At 46.5% G+C, this 17,122-nt stretch overlaps 1 protein-coding gene across 1 annotated transcript in view; it reads left to right on the top strand.

Annotated features, from left to right (window-relative positions):
* Positions 1-13,924, top strand: part of Bbs2 (Bardet-Biedl syndrome 2) — a 34,874-nt gene extending 20,950 nt beyond the window's left edge. The window contains exons 10-17 of the mRNA XM_032887687.1: positions 488-632; positions 722-893; positions 1,848-1,977; positions 4,092-4,223; positions 5,777-5,914; positions 6,579-6,691; positions 12,239-12,387; positions 13,494-13,924. Coding sequence (XP_032743578.1) covers positions 488-632; positions 722-893; positions 1,848-1,977; positions 4,092-4,223; positions 5,777-5,914; positions 6,579-6,691; positions 12,239-12,387; positions 13,494-13,600 — 1,086 coding nt within the window. The 3' untranslated portion in view covers positions 13,601-13,924. The remainder of the gene's footprint in view (positions 1-487; positions 633-721; positions 894-1,847; positions 1,978-4,091; positions 4,224-5,776; positions 5,915-6,578; positions 6,692-12,238; positions 12,388-13,493) is intronic.
* The last annotated feature ends 3,198 nt before the right edge of the window (positions 13,925-17,122 follow it).

Genomic DNA, 17,122 nt, shown 5'->3' with positions numbered 1-17,122 from the left:
AGAAAAAGGAGAGACGTGCTGTAGCGGGGCCTAGCAGTTAGGATTGCACTGAGCTTGTGGAGGATGCCTGTGTGGGTTCTAGCACCCACAGGGGGCTCACGGTGGCCTATGCTCTTAGGAGATCCTATACCCTCTCAACCATCTCTGCTCCACACATACTCACCAAATTAAAAATAAGTATAAAATGTTTTTAAAAGGAGAAATAGAGATGAGACAGGTAGACAGCTAGAAGGACAGCCAGACACAAGCATTTGTAAAGGGTAGGAAGAGGTATGGAGGACCACAGATTGGGACAGCAGTGGGATTGCTCACAGGACCAGATACAGTGAGGGAGCACTAGAAAGGTGCCTGGGATTCAGAGGAGTTGTGAAGATGAGATTAGTGAGGGGGCGGGCAGTCTGTCCTGCCCTGAAGCTGCATAACCGTGCTGTTTAACTTGGACTTAGTTCACTGAGCGACTCAGCTGAAGTTAGGAGGTGTCTTACAGGCAGAGCTGAGCAGTCCCCTGAATGAGGCCGATGGACAGAAAGGCATAATCCCAGCCAATACCAAGCTCCACACAGCCCTCTCAGTCAATCTGGGGAATGACGCACAAGACGCACACGCGGAATTACGCATTTCCACTTCCAATGGTGAGACTCTCTCTACACACAGCTGGTGCTGGTAGGCAGCCGTGCTATCTTGGAGTAGTCCCGAAATGTTGTTTTCCTTCTCCCTTCAGATACAATCATCCGGGCAGTACTCATTTTTGCAGAGGGAATTTTTGCGGGTGAAAGCCACGTGGTCCACCCCAGCACTCACAACCTTTCCAGCTCCATCCGGGTACCAATTACGCCTCCCAAAGACGTCCCTGTGGATCTGCACTTGAAAACCTTCGTGGGTTACAGAAGCAGGTGACCCTTCCTGTCACAGGTCCTTTCTGTAGAGACAGGGAATTGCTATTACAATTGTCCCTTGCCAGACCAGAGAGGTCACTGAAGGATCTGCTTGCTCGTCAAGGTTTTCCCACAACCTTTTATCTCCTTAGTTTAAATTCCTTCCAAAGAAAATAGAGGTATGTAAGTTTAAGGTGGTCGTTTTCAATGTTTAGTCAGGCAATCTTAGGGACTCGAAGATGCATATTTGAGCTTTTGTGATGCTCAGTGGTAAGACTCACGCTTAGCTTGCTCGAGGTCGTAGGTTTGAACCTCAGCACGACAATGAAAGGACGACTGGATAACACCGTTCAGTTGCTAACACTTATGTGAGGTGCAGTACTGAAGCTAGTGGAAAAGCTAACTACACTTGTTGAAGACACAGGCTGGGCAAGCTAGTTCAGGCCTGTGATCCCAGCAGTCAGGCTGAAGCAGGAGGATCAGGAGTTCCAGGTCAGTCTAGACGCTAGGGGAGTTGAAGGCCATACTGAGCAACTTAGTGAAACCCTGTTTAGTAAAAACAACAAAATCTGCTGACCAATAAAAAACAAAGGCTTTTTATATTCTTTCAGGGTGTTATGAAGCCCTGGGGCATGAGTGTGTATATGTGGACAGTTTACATTATTTCTAAATCTCAAAATCACTATGCTGCTACAGAACTTTACCCCCAAGCTTCCCCCCCCTTTCTTCAGTATCACACTTAGTTAGACATCTGCTGGTGTTGACTCAGTAATGAGTTTTTTTCCTGGGCCCCCACTGTGAAATAGCATTGTTCCAAGCCAGGCATGGCGGTACATGCAATCTTGGGAGGCAAAGGCAAGAGGACCAGGAGACAAGCCTGGGCTACATGAGACCCTGTCTTTAAAAGTGGGGGTGGGGAGTGCGCACTAACACTGTACCAAATACTTCTCTGTGTTCACTGCTTGGCCGTAGCACCCAGTTCCATGTGTTTGAACTGATAAGGCAGCTGCCCAGATTTACCATGTATGCACTGACAAGCCCAGACGCAGCAAACGAGCCTGTCAGTTTCGTGAACTTCATCGTAGTGGAGCGGGCACAGAGGGTGAGTCCCGCGCTCTTTGCTTTCAGTTTATGGTTTGCACCTTAGAATCTGTTAGTTGTTACTATGTAGAAGAAATACCAGTGTCACGCTGGTGGCAACAGACACTGTGAACTATGGAGTATAGAGTTTGCTCAGGAGCGTTTAAGCTTCTTTTAATTTCTTGTTAATGCATGCATGTGTGGGCTGTGTGTTTATGTTTAGGGTTCTATGTGTGCATGCCGTGGTGTGAGTGTGAGGGCTCGAGGACAATGTTTAGCCGTCGGATCTCTCCTTCCTCTGAGTCATCAGGCTGACATACTTTACTGACTGAGTCATCTTGCTGGCTCCGGCTCGTAACTTACAGTGAAACATTACTGGTTTTAGGCCTGGTGGCATAGGCCTGTCTACAATATAAGAACTTCAGATGCAAGAGGGTCGTGATTTTGAGAATAGCCTGGGGTCCATCAGAAATTCTAGGACATCCTGGGCTATATACGTGAGACACTATTTCAAGAAGCCCAAATAAAACAGAACTCAAAATTTGCCAAAATTTTTCTTTGAACTTTGAAAGACACACACACACACACACACACACACACACACACACACACACACACACTCCTAAGTTATCCTTAGTTACAACTGAACTCTTAATTCTCTTATTTCTTTTGTTATGATATTAGTGTAGTTGTCTTGCCTCAATGTTTCAAGAGAAGGGAAACAGAGATGTTTAGGGAAGCGGTGTCCATCCGTCTTCCCAGTTCCTTGCAAGATAAAGGCAGAAAGATCATGTGAACCCAGGAATTCCTGACCAGACTGGACTGCATAGGGAAAAGTCTCAAGGGGGGGGGGATAGAGAAGGTAGGATTTGGAGATGGGGGCTTTTGTTTTTAAGCTCAAGTGCTCCCTTAACTAAATTTTTAATGATTTCGAGGAGCTCCCATCTAACGGGAGGGTGGTATCGCCCACCTCATAAGTAGCTCTAAGGAGGCTCCATGACTGGTGTAAAATGCCTTATAGAGATTGCCATCTGTGGCAGTGGACTGTACCTTTGGTTAAGCTTCGGAACTCTTCTCTCCTCACTAGTACACTACTTGCTTGACTTCTCTGTTAAACCCTGAGCCCTACTTTCTCCATACTTCCGGGGAGGCTCTGAAGAGGAACCTGCAGGGCAGAGGAGACATGGGAGAGGACTGTGGGGACTAGAGGTAGACACAGCTGCCTCACAGGGCGAGGAGGATGAGCAAGGCCACCATTAAGCAAGAGAGCCCAGGATCCAACAGTTTCTGCTTCAGAGAGCGTCACAAGCATAGACAGTGATGAGGCTCCCCACATAGTTCCAATCCCGGTCCCAGAGCCAGACACCCCAGCTCTGCCAGCCCCGCTCCAGTGAACTGGGCCGCTGTGCTGTGCTGATGCCCCTTGCAATGGCCCTGGTGTGGAGGCTGCAGCCAGGCATGAGTCAGCTCAGGAGATGTGGCACTATTGGGCTGGGGCTTCCCTCGCCAGTGCTTCTGTCTGTTGATTCAACAAAACTATGGATAGCGGTTGGTTCCTGGTAGAGCAGAACTTGGAGCAGGTGGTCCTCAGGGTGAGGAATGGCAGGAGAAAAGAGGGTGGGATGCTGGCTTCTGAATTCTTGAGAAGGTTTTAACTATGTAGATTCTCGGATCACTAGTTAGGACCTTCTAGATAGCCTCGTGGGTGATTCTTGGAAGCAGGATTGCGAAGCACTGTAAAGTATTAACATTAAAACTGTAGGTGACCTGCATTGAGTTTACACATGGATGCTTAATAAAAATATTACACGGCAGTTGATCCGCTCCCTGCAGACAGTCCTGTGTATCTACAGAAAAGCTGTTAGTGAGCAGAAGCAGCATCCCCTTCAGACCTTTGTGCCTTACATGTAGGGAGGAAGGGCCTGCTATGGGACTGGCTGTAATTGTGAGTGTTGCTGATGACCAGGACTGAGGGAAAGGGGAGTGTGACTCGCATGGCCTTGGCCTGTATGTGTAGGAGGGCTGCTGGGGTGGAATGTCTTTTTTAAAACCAAGTAGTAAAACTAGAGAAAGGAATTCTTTCCACAATGACTGTACTTGAAAAACTGAAGCACACTTCATTCTATTATTTCTAAGATGGTCACGTGGCTCAACCAGAACTTCTTGTTGCCAGAAGACAGTAACATTCAGAACGCCCCGTTTCACGTCTGTTTCACATCCTTACGCAACGGTGGCCAGCTCTACATAAAAATGAAACCCAGTGGTGAGGTGACGTATGATGTCCGACTTATGACACAGTGGGCATAGAGTTCTGTCTGCCATGCTGTTTGTCCATTCGCGTGCAAAGTGCAGCCTACACTGTCAAGGTCACAGAAGCGAGTTTCCCAGCCTGGTGTGTCGATCTCTGTCCACACTGGGTTCACTCTGGAACAGCAGTGTTGTGCTTCGTTCTTGGCTTTTATTCCTTCCTTCTATCATTTGGGGAGAGCTGGTGTCTTAGTATCCTTTCCTGTTACCGTGATGAAGTACCCAGCAGAAACAGCATAGAGGAGACAGGATGTATGCTTGTCAGCGTCAGCCTTAGACCCTGACGTGGAGGAGTTGCAGTGGCAGAAGCTGCCCGTGTTTCCTTCCACAGCCCAGGAGCAGAGAGGCAGAACTAAGGCATGCGCCCCTTGCTCTTCTGTTTCCTTCAGTCCAGGCCCCAACCCCTGAGATGTTGCTGCCCATCAGGGTGCTGTCTTCCAACCTCAGTTTACCCAGCTAAGAAAATCCCCTTACGAGCATGCCTCTGAGCCTACCAATCCAGACCATTCAGTTTCCTTTACAGTTGATTCTAGATTGTATCAAGTTGACAGTTAAATTAACTGTGAGGGACAGGCTATGGTGGCACACAGGAGGCAGAGGCAGGCAGGTCTCTGAGACCTGGGTTATGTACTTTGTCTCAAAAAACAAAACAAAACAAATAAGTAAAAATGAAAATCATCCTAATAAAAACCGTGATGGTTGTGAGTCTAGAGGGTGCTGCCCTGTAAGTCTGGGGAATGATCTACTGTAGCCATGATAGCTGTGCTTTCTATTTTGAATGAGTAAGTTTACTAACTATATAGCAAGCAGAAATAAGTCAGTGGCAGGAGAGAGAGCAGTAGCCATTAGAGAACAGAAGAACATCATCAAATAGGACTTTATAGCATCCAGCAGGGGTGGCTAGGGTCGCCTGATGAGAGAGCACACCAAGGTAGCACCTTCAAAGTGAGCTACACATCGCCCAGAGACTGGGGAAACTGAGGCAGACAGTTGGAGTTCTTGGCTGAGCTCTCCGTCCATGACTGAGCTGCTCACTGTGGGACTTCAGCTTCCTGTCCCACCGCCGGCAGTTTTGTATCAGGAGACAGAAGAATGTCAGAGATCACTTATGTTTAGCTGTTCTCAAGGACACCATGTTTTTGCTCCTGGCCGTTTGCTGTTTTTCTTTTCTCCTGGTTACAAAGCCACGCACAATGGCATGCCCTCTAGTCCCAGCTACTCGGGAGGTTAGGTTTGAATGACACTTGGCACACAATCATTTTAGTTGTTTGGCTAATATTTCATTTAGTTTATAAGGTTCCAGGAGTAACCTTTAGCCATCTGCAAGCAAAACTGACTTTTCTAAAAGCAGCCTGACTTCATCGCTCTCTGTACAAACATGCTCTCAAGAATCGTGTGGAGCAGGGAGAGAGTCAGGTGCTGCCCTTCCTGAGAAGACCACAGACCATTGGTCTGAGAAGACCATTATCACTGTCCATCTGTGAGGAGGCTAACCTTGCCCATTTCCCCGGTAGATCACGGTGAATACTGATGATATTGATCTTGCTGGTGATATCATCCAGTCGATGGCATCCTTTTTTGCTATTGAAGACCTTCAGGTAGAAGCAGATTTCCCTGTCTACTTCGAGGAGTTACGGAAAGTGCTGGTGAAGGTAAACGGTGGCAGCCTTGGAGCTGGAAATGTGTCTCTTATAAACTGAACAAAGATATCTGTGGATACGTGCCCTGTGATAATGTGTTCTCTTCGATGAGCACTGGCGCGTGAGCTCCTTGGAGGACTTGTGTAAAAGTGAAGCCACGTCTTCAGCCTCGCTTCTCCTGGTTCCTCTTTCACACACACGTCACGCTAATCTGCTCCATCCACGTTGGTCTTGAGTTCATTGCTTTCCAAAAACTCAAATCCAAAGTTTAAAAAAAAAAAGGATTATGATTGGCTGTAGTGTAAACCACTCTGGGGGTTGGGGCTGTAGCTGAGTGGTGCCCAAGGTTCAACACTCAGTGTTACACTGCCCTTCCTGAGGAGACCCGCAGACCATTGGTCTGAGAAGACCATTATCACTGTGAGTCACTAAAACCTTAGTGTGTATGTTGCCCAGACCCTTGGTGCCGACAGAGGAAGGTCTAGCCTGGGGTATCATCCCTGAAGGTAGTGTAGACCATTTGTTAAGAGGAGATGGATAGAGAGGTAGGTAGATGGTATGACTGAGCGGGCAGGGAGGACAAGGGGCTCTGTATGTGGCAGGCAGTGTCTTCTCCATCTTCCTGGCTCTGGGGAAGTGCATGAAGCCTGGTTAATTGAGTGCTCTTGGTCTCCAGGTGGATGAGTACCATTCAGTGCATCAAAAGCTCAGCGCCAACATGGCTGATAATTCTAACCTCATCCGAAGTTTGCTGGTCAGAGCGGAGGATGCGCGTCTGATGAGAGACATGTGAGTACTTAGCAGAGCTGGAATACGTCAAACAAGTGAGTGGGAAAGAGTAGATGCTGCTCAGCGGAGTCCAAATTAGTTCAGTTACTGTGGAAACTAAGTTGGCCTTGTTAGTAAAGCTGAAATGGAGTGACCCAGCAGTTTGCTCGCAGTGTAAGGCTTAGAGAAATCTGTGCTCATTTTATACATTTACACAACGTTTATAAAGGCATGGGGTATAAAAATCCTGTATTTGCTTCCCATTGCTACAGCAGAATGACTCATAATGACTGAACAGTGTGTAAGGAATGATGACTGAACAGTGTGTAAGGAATAGTGACTGAACAGTGTGTAAGGAATGATGACTGAACAGTGTGTAAGGAATAGTGACTGAGTAGTGTGTAAGGAATAGTGACTAAATAGTGTGTAAGGAATAGTGACTGAATAGTGTGTAAGGAATAGTGACTGAACAGTGTGTAAGGAATGATGACTGAACAGTGTGTAAGGAATGACTGAATAGTGTGTGAGGAATAGTGACTGAATAGTGTGTGAGGAATGACTGAATAGTGTGTAAGGAATGATGACTTAATAGTGTGTAAGGAATGATGACCGAAGAGTGTGTGAGGAATGACTGAATAGTGTGTGAGGAATAGTGACTGAACAGTGTGTAAGGAATGATGACTGAACAGTGTGTAAGGAATAGTGACTGAACAGTGTGTAAGGAATGATGACTGAATAGTGTGTAAGGAATGGTGACTGAATAGTGTGTAAGGAATGATGACTGAATAGTGTGTAAGGAATGATGACTGAATAGTGTGTAAGGAATGACTGAATAGTGTGTGAGGAATAGTGACTGAATAGTGTGTGAGGAATAGTGACTGAATAGTGTGTAAGGAATAGTGACTGAATAGTGTGTAAGGAAGGGTTGTCTATTTAGTTCTTGGACATTCAAAGTCTACAAAATGCCACACTGGTTCTGGCGAGGGCCTTCCTAATGGCATGATCCTATGGTGGGTGGCATCACGGCAGGAGTGCAGGCAAGAACAAGAAACTGCGTAGCATCACTGGACAGACAGACTCACTTTTTCTTTTACAGTAGTTCTCTTGGGAAATCTAACCAGGATCCGATGAGATCTACCTTAACTGTTTCCAAAGGCAGCGCCCTTAGTGAACTGATGACCTTGAACTGTATTGTTTTAAAGGTCCTACTACTTAATATTAACACACCGAGGACCTTTGGGGGCTCACTAAACCATGTCAAAATCACAGCAAACCCCCAGATGGAAGTCCAGAGTAGCATCAGCAGTCTGATGGAAGGGCTCCGAGAGTCGTCAGCCCGGCAGTGAGTCATGGGTGGCCACAGCATGAAGGACACCAAGAAAGCTTAAAAACATGTCACAGATTGAACGCCCCTGTACAAACTGTTTCCATTTATTTAATTTGAAAAGCAACCAAACTGTCTGGTTTGTGAGGTGTGTGTTGATTGGTTGAGAGGGGCCTGCAGGCACCCAGGCAGAGAAGCGATTGTGAGAAGACAAGAGTGAAATCTGGGGTCGGTTGACTTCATCAGCCTGGACCAGACCTTAGGGAGCCTAATGCAGGCCGTTCATTGTCACTTTATTTTAAACATAGTACAATTTAGGAAAAGGTCTCCAGTTAGTCGGATTCCAGGTGCACAATACATTTAAGGTGTGACCACACAGAAACTCCTTTACACAGGTCACGTGACCGTGAGGGTGAGTTCTACAGCTGAAAGGCTTAGGGGTTGGGGATTTAGCTCAATGGTAGAGCGCTGGGTTCGTTCCCCAGCGCTGAAAAAATTTTTTTTTTAAAAAAAATGAAAGGCTTAGACTCTAGTGTGGTCTCTGGTGATAGATATCATAGAGGTCAGCAGGTCATGATGGACATGTGACATCTCGCTTAAGGATGGGCAATGCTCTAGGGAGGGAAGAGGCTGGGAGAATCATTCTGGGGAGTTTGGGTGAGGTCTGCCTCCATAGCCAGAGGTGGGGGAGGTCTGCCTCCACAGACAGCATAAAGGTCACCAGGTCAAACAAAATCCACTCTCAGCTTTCTGGACAGAATGCAGGTGTTGATTGTTGTCTCCTCCATTGAGGATACTCCCCTGCCTGATGAACATTCCTGGTTCCCTTAGTACTTTGTCAGTACAAGGACCTTGGTGCCCTGAATAATTAACTCCCCTCTTTCCCCTCTCCCCAGCCCCACAGACATCAGTCTACGTGTTGACTATGGGTTATGGCAGCTTTATGGATTCCTCATAGGAATGGCCCATGTAGTATTTGTCTCTTTGGAACTGGCTTCTTTCACTCAGCATCGATCCTCAAAAAGTTCAACCAAGTTATTGCACATTATCGATGCCCTTCTGTCTGAAGGCTGAGTAGTTCACTGCCTTCTAAGCTGTTTCTCCTTTCATGTGCCTATGGGCTTCCTCCTGTGTGTGTATGTGTGTGTGTGTGTGTGTGTGTGTGTGTGTGTGTGTGTGTGTGTGTGCGTGCACGTGCGCGTGCGTGTTTGCTTTGTGAACAGTGCTGCGGTGCACATCCACTGCTAATTTTCTAAAGACCCTGATTTCAATTCTTGTGGTCAGTAAGCCAGAAGTAGGCTGCTGGATCACACAGGATTTCTGTTTTAGTATAGTTTTGGGGAGGCTAGCCTCACAGTTCACACTCACAGTCCTCCTGCCTCAGACCTCCTGTGGGGCTGCAGGCCACCCACTCTCATCCTTCTTAACGACTTGTGCCCCTTTGTTCTTTACAACTAAGGTGACTCAAATCCTGGAGAAACGGTGCACTAGTGCTGTTGCCGTCATGTTAAATTTGTTAGTTGTGGAAGAAGTGACATTAAAATGGTGTCATGTTAGCCAAGAGTTCATGATGGATGGCTTCAGACTTGCTCCAGTCCTGTCTGCTTCCCCGCAGTGCACCGAGGCTTCCTTCATCTGGGTGCCAACCACTTGAAGGGTTTGTTTTTGTCCAGTCTTTAAAAACTGTTCCTGTGCCAGACTGTGGAGCCCCGCACCTTTGATCCCAGCATTTGGGAAGCAGAGGCAGGCAGATCTCCGTGAGTTCCAGGACAGCTAAGGTTACAAAGAAACACCCTGTCCCAAAAATAAACAACCCCCACCCTCAAAAGAACAAAACAACAAAAACTGTCATCTCTGAGGCTCACTGCCTCTTGTCTGCTAACCTAGGCCTAGTTCTGGACGCTCCTAGCCTCCATACAATCTTATCTAGTCCTCGAATGTTTTCATTCTCTGAGACTCACCGCTGAATAAGCTCACCCTTTCTAGCTCTTTCTGAAACTCTTGTTGGCTGGTTTAACTTATCTGTCATGGCTCAAACTCCTCTCCAAGATGAATGATTCAATCTGGTTTCTCTCTCAGCCTCCGACTTTGGCCTTAAACTAACTCTAGCAACTTGTTCTATTGGTCCTTCTCATTCTCTGGTTTGTTCTGTCTGCATATGTTTCTAGTTTGATCTCTGTCTGCAACCTGTCTCTGACACCTGTCCCAGTAAAACTGTGTCCTTTCTTTTTCTCTCTGCACTACTCTCTTAAGTAACCTCTCTTTTTCTCTGTTCTCATGAGAATTGGACATATCCTATTCTGTCAAATCTTTCTGTGATTCATCCCTTTGTCTGCCTCTCAATTAGACATCACTTTAAGACATGGCACTTCCTTCTACACATTAACTTTACTTTTATTATTTGGGATTAAAGTGTACTAAGGGTGTCTCTGTATTCCAGCCAGAGGGATTAAAGGTGTGTTCTAGGGACTGGGCCTAAGGTTGCTTTTTTTTTGGTTGTTGAATAAGTAACACAATCTCAAGGGTCAAATGTCCTGCAACGTTTTTGCCATGTTAAGTTTGAGCCTAGATGTTTTCTATTCTTTGCATTATAAATAGTAACTTTTATATTGCATTTTCTGTAATTATAGTTTTCTGTGTTAGTGAACAGTATAAAATGCTACTTAAGAATTTTCAGATGAGGGTTGGAGAAAGGCTCAACCATTAAAGGCCCCAAAATATAAACGAACTTCCGGGTGTGGCTGACTGTGGTAGTGCACACCTTTATTCGCAGGAGACAGAGGCAGGTAGACTGAAGCCAGCCTGGTCTACAAAGCCAGTTCCAAGACAGCCAGGGCCACAGAGAAACAGAATTTCCAGATGTGTAAATTGAAGTAGGGTTTTGCTTTCAATGGCCAACTACTTCTGGGTCTCCACTTGCGCTTTCGTTTCCCTGATGGTGGCAGCCTTAGCATTTGATTTCACAGTGCGCGGCTCTCAGAGGAACAACTGTCTCCAAACCTCATGCTCTTCTCAGGCTCATCTGTGCTTCCCATGCAGACTCTGCATACACAGTTGTGCATGCTTCTTACTCATGCGGATACAGTTGATATATCGCTTGTAAAATGCATGAGCAATTGTCAGAACTTCCCTGCTAAAATCAAGATGTGGAATGTTGATTCCTTTGGGCCTCTGCTGATACCTTTCCCCGTCTCCAGGGACCACTTCTAACCCTGTAGTCTTACCTTCTCCGAGTACCGTCATGCCACATATAACCTTTTAAGTTGGTCTTTTTCTCACTCACTCTCCTGCCTTTGAGAGTTATCCAGCTGTCGTATGGGTCAGTTTTGCCCTTCTTTATTGCTGAACAGACAGTGTGCCACACGGAGACTTGTGTGGTCGGTTTTTCCTTCACCAGCCGGCAGGTATGTGCGCTCCCTCACTACGGTGGTTATATTTTTATAGCAGGTTTTGTAGACCTGCATTTTTACTCCTCTTGGAATAGGACTACTGGGTTATATAATAGAAACGTAGCAACATAGAGGGTTTTTCTCTTCCTTAAGCAAACACAGAGAAAGCTAAAGCTGGTCTGAGTTAAGAAGCTGCCAGCCTGGCAGAGAAGCTGCCCCTTTGTATTCGGCACAGCACGAGTTCCCGTTCAGCATTTTTACTTAAATAATCTTCATTGTTGTATAGGAATATTTTGTGTTTAAAAATTTTTTACGGATTTATTTATTTATTATATTTAAGTACACTGTCACTGTCTTCAGACACACCAGAAGAGGGCATCAGTTCCCATTACAGATGGTTGTGAGCCACCATGTGGTTGCTGGGAATTGAACTCAGGACCTCTGGAAGAGCAGTCAGTGCTCTTAACAGCTGAGCCGTCTCTCCAGCCCCCTTGTGTTTTTAAAATTTATTTTTTATGTTCATTTCATTTACTTTTCATGAGCACAGGCATGAGTGCATACACACATGTGTAGAGGTCAGAGGGCAACTTCTAGCATGTGGGTTCTGGGGATTCAACTCAAATTCTCAGGCTTGGTAGTAGCAAGCCCCCTTGCTACTGGCCCATGCTTTATAAGACATGAAGCTGGGTCTGCTCTCTAGAAGTATTTTACTAATAGGCCTCTTGTTAATGAATTACCTTCACTAACGGCCCAGGCTGGCTTTGAACTGTGTACCATCATGTTTACTGTTTTCTTTTTCACTGAGAGTCAGAAGCCTGGTGAGCGTTGATGCTAGGTTTTTATTGATTTCCACAGGAAAACAATGAAGACTCGTTATATGGAGCTCTATGACCTTAATAAAGATTTGCTAAATGGATATAAGATTCGTTGTAACAACCACACTGAACTGCTAGGAAACCTGAAGGCCGTGAACCAAGCAATCCAGAGGGCGGGCCGTCTGCGCGGTACGTCTTTCCCTGGTGCCTGATCTGTCTGATATTCTGAACATGAGCGCCATGGACGACTGTGGATGCGTTGTAAACTCACACTGGCGCCTAAAGAGCCTTCCCTCCACACTGGCTTCTACTTCTCACACCAGGGCTTTAGTTTTCTCTAGACAGATTTTTGTTTTGTTTTTATTTTATTTCTTAAAGAAGGAAAGCCTTGCAGGGCGTGGTGGCATTCACTTTAATCCTTGCACTCGAGAGGTAGAAACAGGCAGATTTCCTGTTAGTCTAGGCCAGCCTGGCCTACAGAATGAGTCCCAGGACAGCCAAGGCTACATAAAGAAACCCTGTCTCAATATGCACGCACGCACGCGCGCGCGCGCGCGCGCACGCACACACACACACACACACACACACACACACACACACACACCAAAACAAAAAACCACCAAACAAATAAAGCTTTAAATTCCTTTTCTGAGCTTTTGCTGTAGCTTTTAAAGCAGCAGTTCTTAACCTGTGGGCTGTGACCCCTTCGGAGGTCACATATCAGATAATTATAACAGTAGCAAAATTGGTTATGAAGTAACAAGTAACTTTATGGTGGGGGTAGCCACAACATGAGGAATTAACATATCACAGGGTTGCAGCATTAGGAAGGTTGAGAACCACTGTCCTAAGGGAAAACAGAGAGCAGTAGGATGGGCCACAGGGAGTGGAAACAGCCTGAGGCCGCTGACTGTGCTGCTTTGATCAGTGCTTTTTAGGAGTGTGAGCTGAGTCGTCTCTACAAACCTACTGTTGATTCTGGCTTGGGATGACCTCCAGGCTTGTTTTGTAATAAATTCTGTCATTTCTAAGAGGTAGCAAGTTAGCAAACTTTGTATGTGTAACTTTTCTACCCCAGTTTCATGCTCTTTTCAAACTGTCCTTACCCCACCTCTTCTCTTCAGATAGGGTTTCTCTGTGTAGCTCTGGCCATCCTGGAACTCATCCTGGTCGTGAACTCAGATCTGCCTGCCTCTGCCTCCAGAGTGCTGGATTAAAGGCGTGCACCACCACGCCTGGCTTGGCTCTGCATCTCTCTTTTGGGACGCACTGACTCGATGTTTTTCCTCACACAGTTGGAAAGCCAAAGAACCAGGTGATCAGTGCTTGCCGGGATGCGATTCGCAGTAACAACATCAACACACTCTTCAGAATCATGCGGGTGGGGACTGCTCCTTCCTAGGAGACAGGAGAGAGGAAGGAAGCTGCGAAAGGTTTGTCTAGACATGGAGGCCGGCTTGCTCCCAGTCCCATCCTGATGAATGGAGACTGCTAAGGATGAGACCATGCTTACTAACACAACTGAAGGCCGAGCACTCCATCTGCAAGTCTCCTCGTCTGACGTCAGTATTGATGAGTGAGACTGAAAGTAACTATATCACCATTTCAGAGTTCAACTTGTCTCTGTACATAGTTAGTGTAGGAATTTATCTCCCCCTTGAAATTGTAACTGAAATTTAAAGTGGAATATTTACTTTTTCATTAAAAATAAAAGACACTGGTCCTCCTTGTTGTTGATTATAAATTACCACCACAGCAGAAATGCACAAACATTTTTATTTTGTGAGGAAAACTGGAAATACAGATCCATGTTCTTAATCACTCAAATATATGTGTAAACATTTATATTAAGGAAACACAAATGTAAAGGAGGGTACCGGTCGGGCAGCATTAGTGGGACACAGATCTCCAGGAGCATCTCTGGCTGCTGCTCATTTTCATCCCTAAGAAACCTGGAAGACACTCGCTTAAGGACCCACTGAGGGACCATTCTCATTCTTGTATGCAGTGGCGGCCATTAGTGTCTCCCTCTGAGCCCCGCCTGACAAACTGCCCTGTAACCTTGTATTTATTTGCCAGACAGAAGACAGGGAAGAGAGAACGAAGAGGAGTCGTGTTTCCTAATACAGTGCAGGGTGGCCACGTTGACACGGTTACAGCAACACACGACTGTCACAGGATGGTGGAATTTCAATTGACCTTTTGTTTTTCCACACTTTTAATTTCTCAACAGTGAACATGCATTATTTATAGTCAGAAGAGATATAAAGCTGTTGTCTTTGGAGGGAATATCACCTTTAGGAAAGAGTTATAAGAAATGCAAGTTCACAGCTGGACACAGTGGTACTCTGTAATCTTAGCAGTTGGAGAGCTAGGGCATACAGAGACCCTTCTCAAAAACACCAATAAATAAGAAAACAAGAATTAGAGGCTCATTATTGAGAGACATGCTATTGGTCACACAGAAGTTAGCATAGCTTTTACCAAGAAAAGACACTGAGAGCCTACATTCGACTCTCTTGCCCCAGGCCCAAAGCAGCAACCAATCAGGATCAAGTAATTGCAAGCGGAGGCATGGTCACTGTGCAAACCCGAGAGTGTACTTGGAGAGACAATCGGAAGCTTTCTGCCTTCCAACATGGACGACATGTTAAAAATACTCACACAGCAGAACTTACTTTACACTTTAATTTTTAGGACTGTAACTTATAACTTTACATTGTATAGCTACAAAAATATTTCCTTTATTTTCCTTTTAAACCTTTCTGATGCACGCAGGCACGCACGCGTGCGCACACACACACACACACACACACACACACACACACGCACACACACACACAGGCCCACACACCTATGACTGTCGTCATCATCCCTGCCTTCCACCTGTGTGGTTTGTCTACTGTGGTCTGCATGGGTAGTAACAGGCACAGAAGTGCCAACCCCAGAGCCATGCCCTTCCCTGAGTCCTCTCTGAAGGCCCTGCCTGAAGCACATGGGAGTTACCGCCTTAACAGCAGTGCACTCTGAGCAGGTAACGTGAGCGAGCGCGCGAGGGTGGCTTGCTATCCACAGCTGTGTGCACAGCTGCCTGGGCTGCGGCGCTCTTACCGGTGGCAGCACAGGTGGCCTGTTCTGGAACAGGAATCCTTCAGCTCCACTGGAGACTTAACGGGCCCACTGTCACACACACACGCCAGTCATCTCACAGGGCCCACGGTCACACACGCCAGTCATCTCACAGACACGCCAATGTGGCACACGCCCACGGTCACACACGCCAGTCATCTCACAGACACGCCAATGTGGCACACGGCAACTTAAAGGAGCAGCTGCTCCTTAGAGCAGAAAAGCAGCCTGCGGGTTCTGTCACTCTTGCAGGCCAGGGGCTCTGCAGACACAGAAAGGCCCCCTCAGAGGTCTTTCCATTCAGGCACTTAACTGGGGGGAAGAGCGGGGTCTGCCTTTAGCCTGCAGCAGTTCAGAAAAGGCAAACTTCAAAATGGAGCATTAGCAACAAAGCGCGTGCAGTCCTGTGAGAGCACTACTCTGGTTTAAAGTGCGGTGAGGTCTCAAACAGGATGCGTGGGCCACAGCCATCGCTGCCTGGCATGGGAAGTCAACTCTAAAGCCAGGTCTGCATAGTCTTCCTTTGTTTTGGATTCCTGAATCAGGGTCTCACTATGTAGCTCTGGCTGTCCTCAAATCTCTTTGTAGACCAGGCTGGCCTGAATCCACAGATCTGCCTGCCTCTGCCTCCCGAGTGCTGGGATAAGATGTGTACCTCCCACTCCTGGCTTGATACTTGTTTTTGAGACAAGGTGTATTGTTACCCAGGTTGGTCTTGAACTTGCTGTGTGGCTGAGGATAGTCTTGAACTCTTGATCTTCTTGCCTTTACCTTCCAAAAGCATGGGATTAAAGTATACCCCCTCAGTTTAGGCCTGGGTATTCTCGTGTCATTATTTAAGAATTACTTTGTTTTATGATTAAACCCAGAACATATAAACTTCTAAGTATCCATTAGGGTATGAATGTTAAATGTGTTTAACTGACGGGGTAAATAAATTGAAAGCCATCAATCTAAAAGACAATGCATTTGGATGGACTTTTAGGACGTCAAAGAGAAGTGTGAAGAAGCCACTTTAAAGGTCCAGCGCTTTTCCTACTAATAGGTAAAGTCCATACTGAAAGCCACAAGGATAGTCAGAAAATGAGAAAGCAGCAAAGGAACATGGTGTGGGGTGGTGAGGACATCTTTCAGCCACCAAGCACACTCCCACAATGGGAAGAGCTATGCCATAGCCCCATGGAGCAGTTCATGGAAAAGGACAGAAGCAAAAGGAGGACTTCTTATCCTCCTGACACTGCCTTTAACATGGGGTCTTTCAAAAGGAAGGAAAAGGCAACTCCTTTCACACCCAGTCCTCCAGCATTTAGGAACACACAGTAACTAGGAGGCTAGACTCAGAGAAGCCCTGGTTCCAGGTTTAAAGGCAGTAGACGAGGGGAAAACAGGGCAGTAAGCAGCCACAGGATTCCTGGGGCTGTGTTAGCTTCCAGCCAGACCTTTCCAAGGGAGCAGCGTTAGCTATGGGAGTGCACCCTGTCCTGGGAGTCAGGGTGGAGCTCAGCCCACAGTGCAAGTAATGACTCAGACTGTGTCACAGCTCTCAGGCTCAGCACGAAGAGGGTTACACAGGTTTCTACCACTACTTAGGAAGGAGTGAGAAAGAAAAACACTGGAAACACTGATGGACCCTGAGGGCGCTGTGCTAAGTGAAACAAGCTAATTAGGAAGTGATCCACACTGTATGGATCACTGGAGAGGCAAAAAGTCAACAGAGAAGGGAGCAAGCAGCATTTCCCTTTGGGAAGACGGAAAACACCTGGATACGGCAGTGATGGGTGCTTTGCAGTACTTC

Source organism: Rattus rattus, chromosome 17 (assembly GCF_011064425.1).
Source record: "Rattus rattus isolate New Zealand chromosome 17, Rrattus_CSIRO_v1, whole genome shotgun sequence".
NCBI lineage: Eukaryota > Metazoa > Chordata > Mammalia > Rodentia > Muridae > Rattus > Rattus rattus.
Note: the sequence above shows the minus strand (reverse complement) of the source record. Positions and strands in the feature narration are given on the sequence as shown.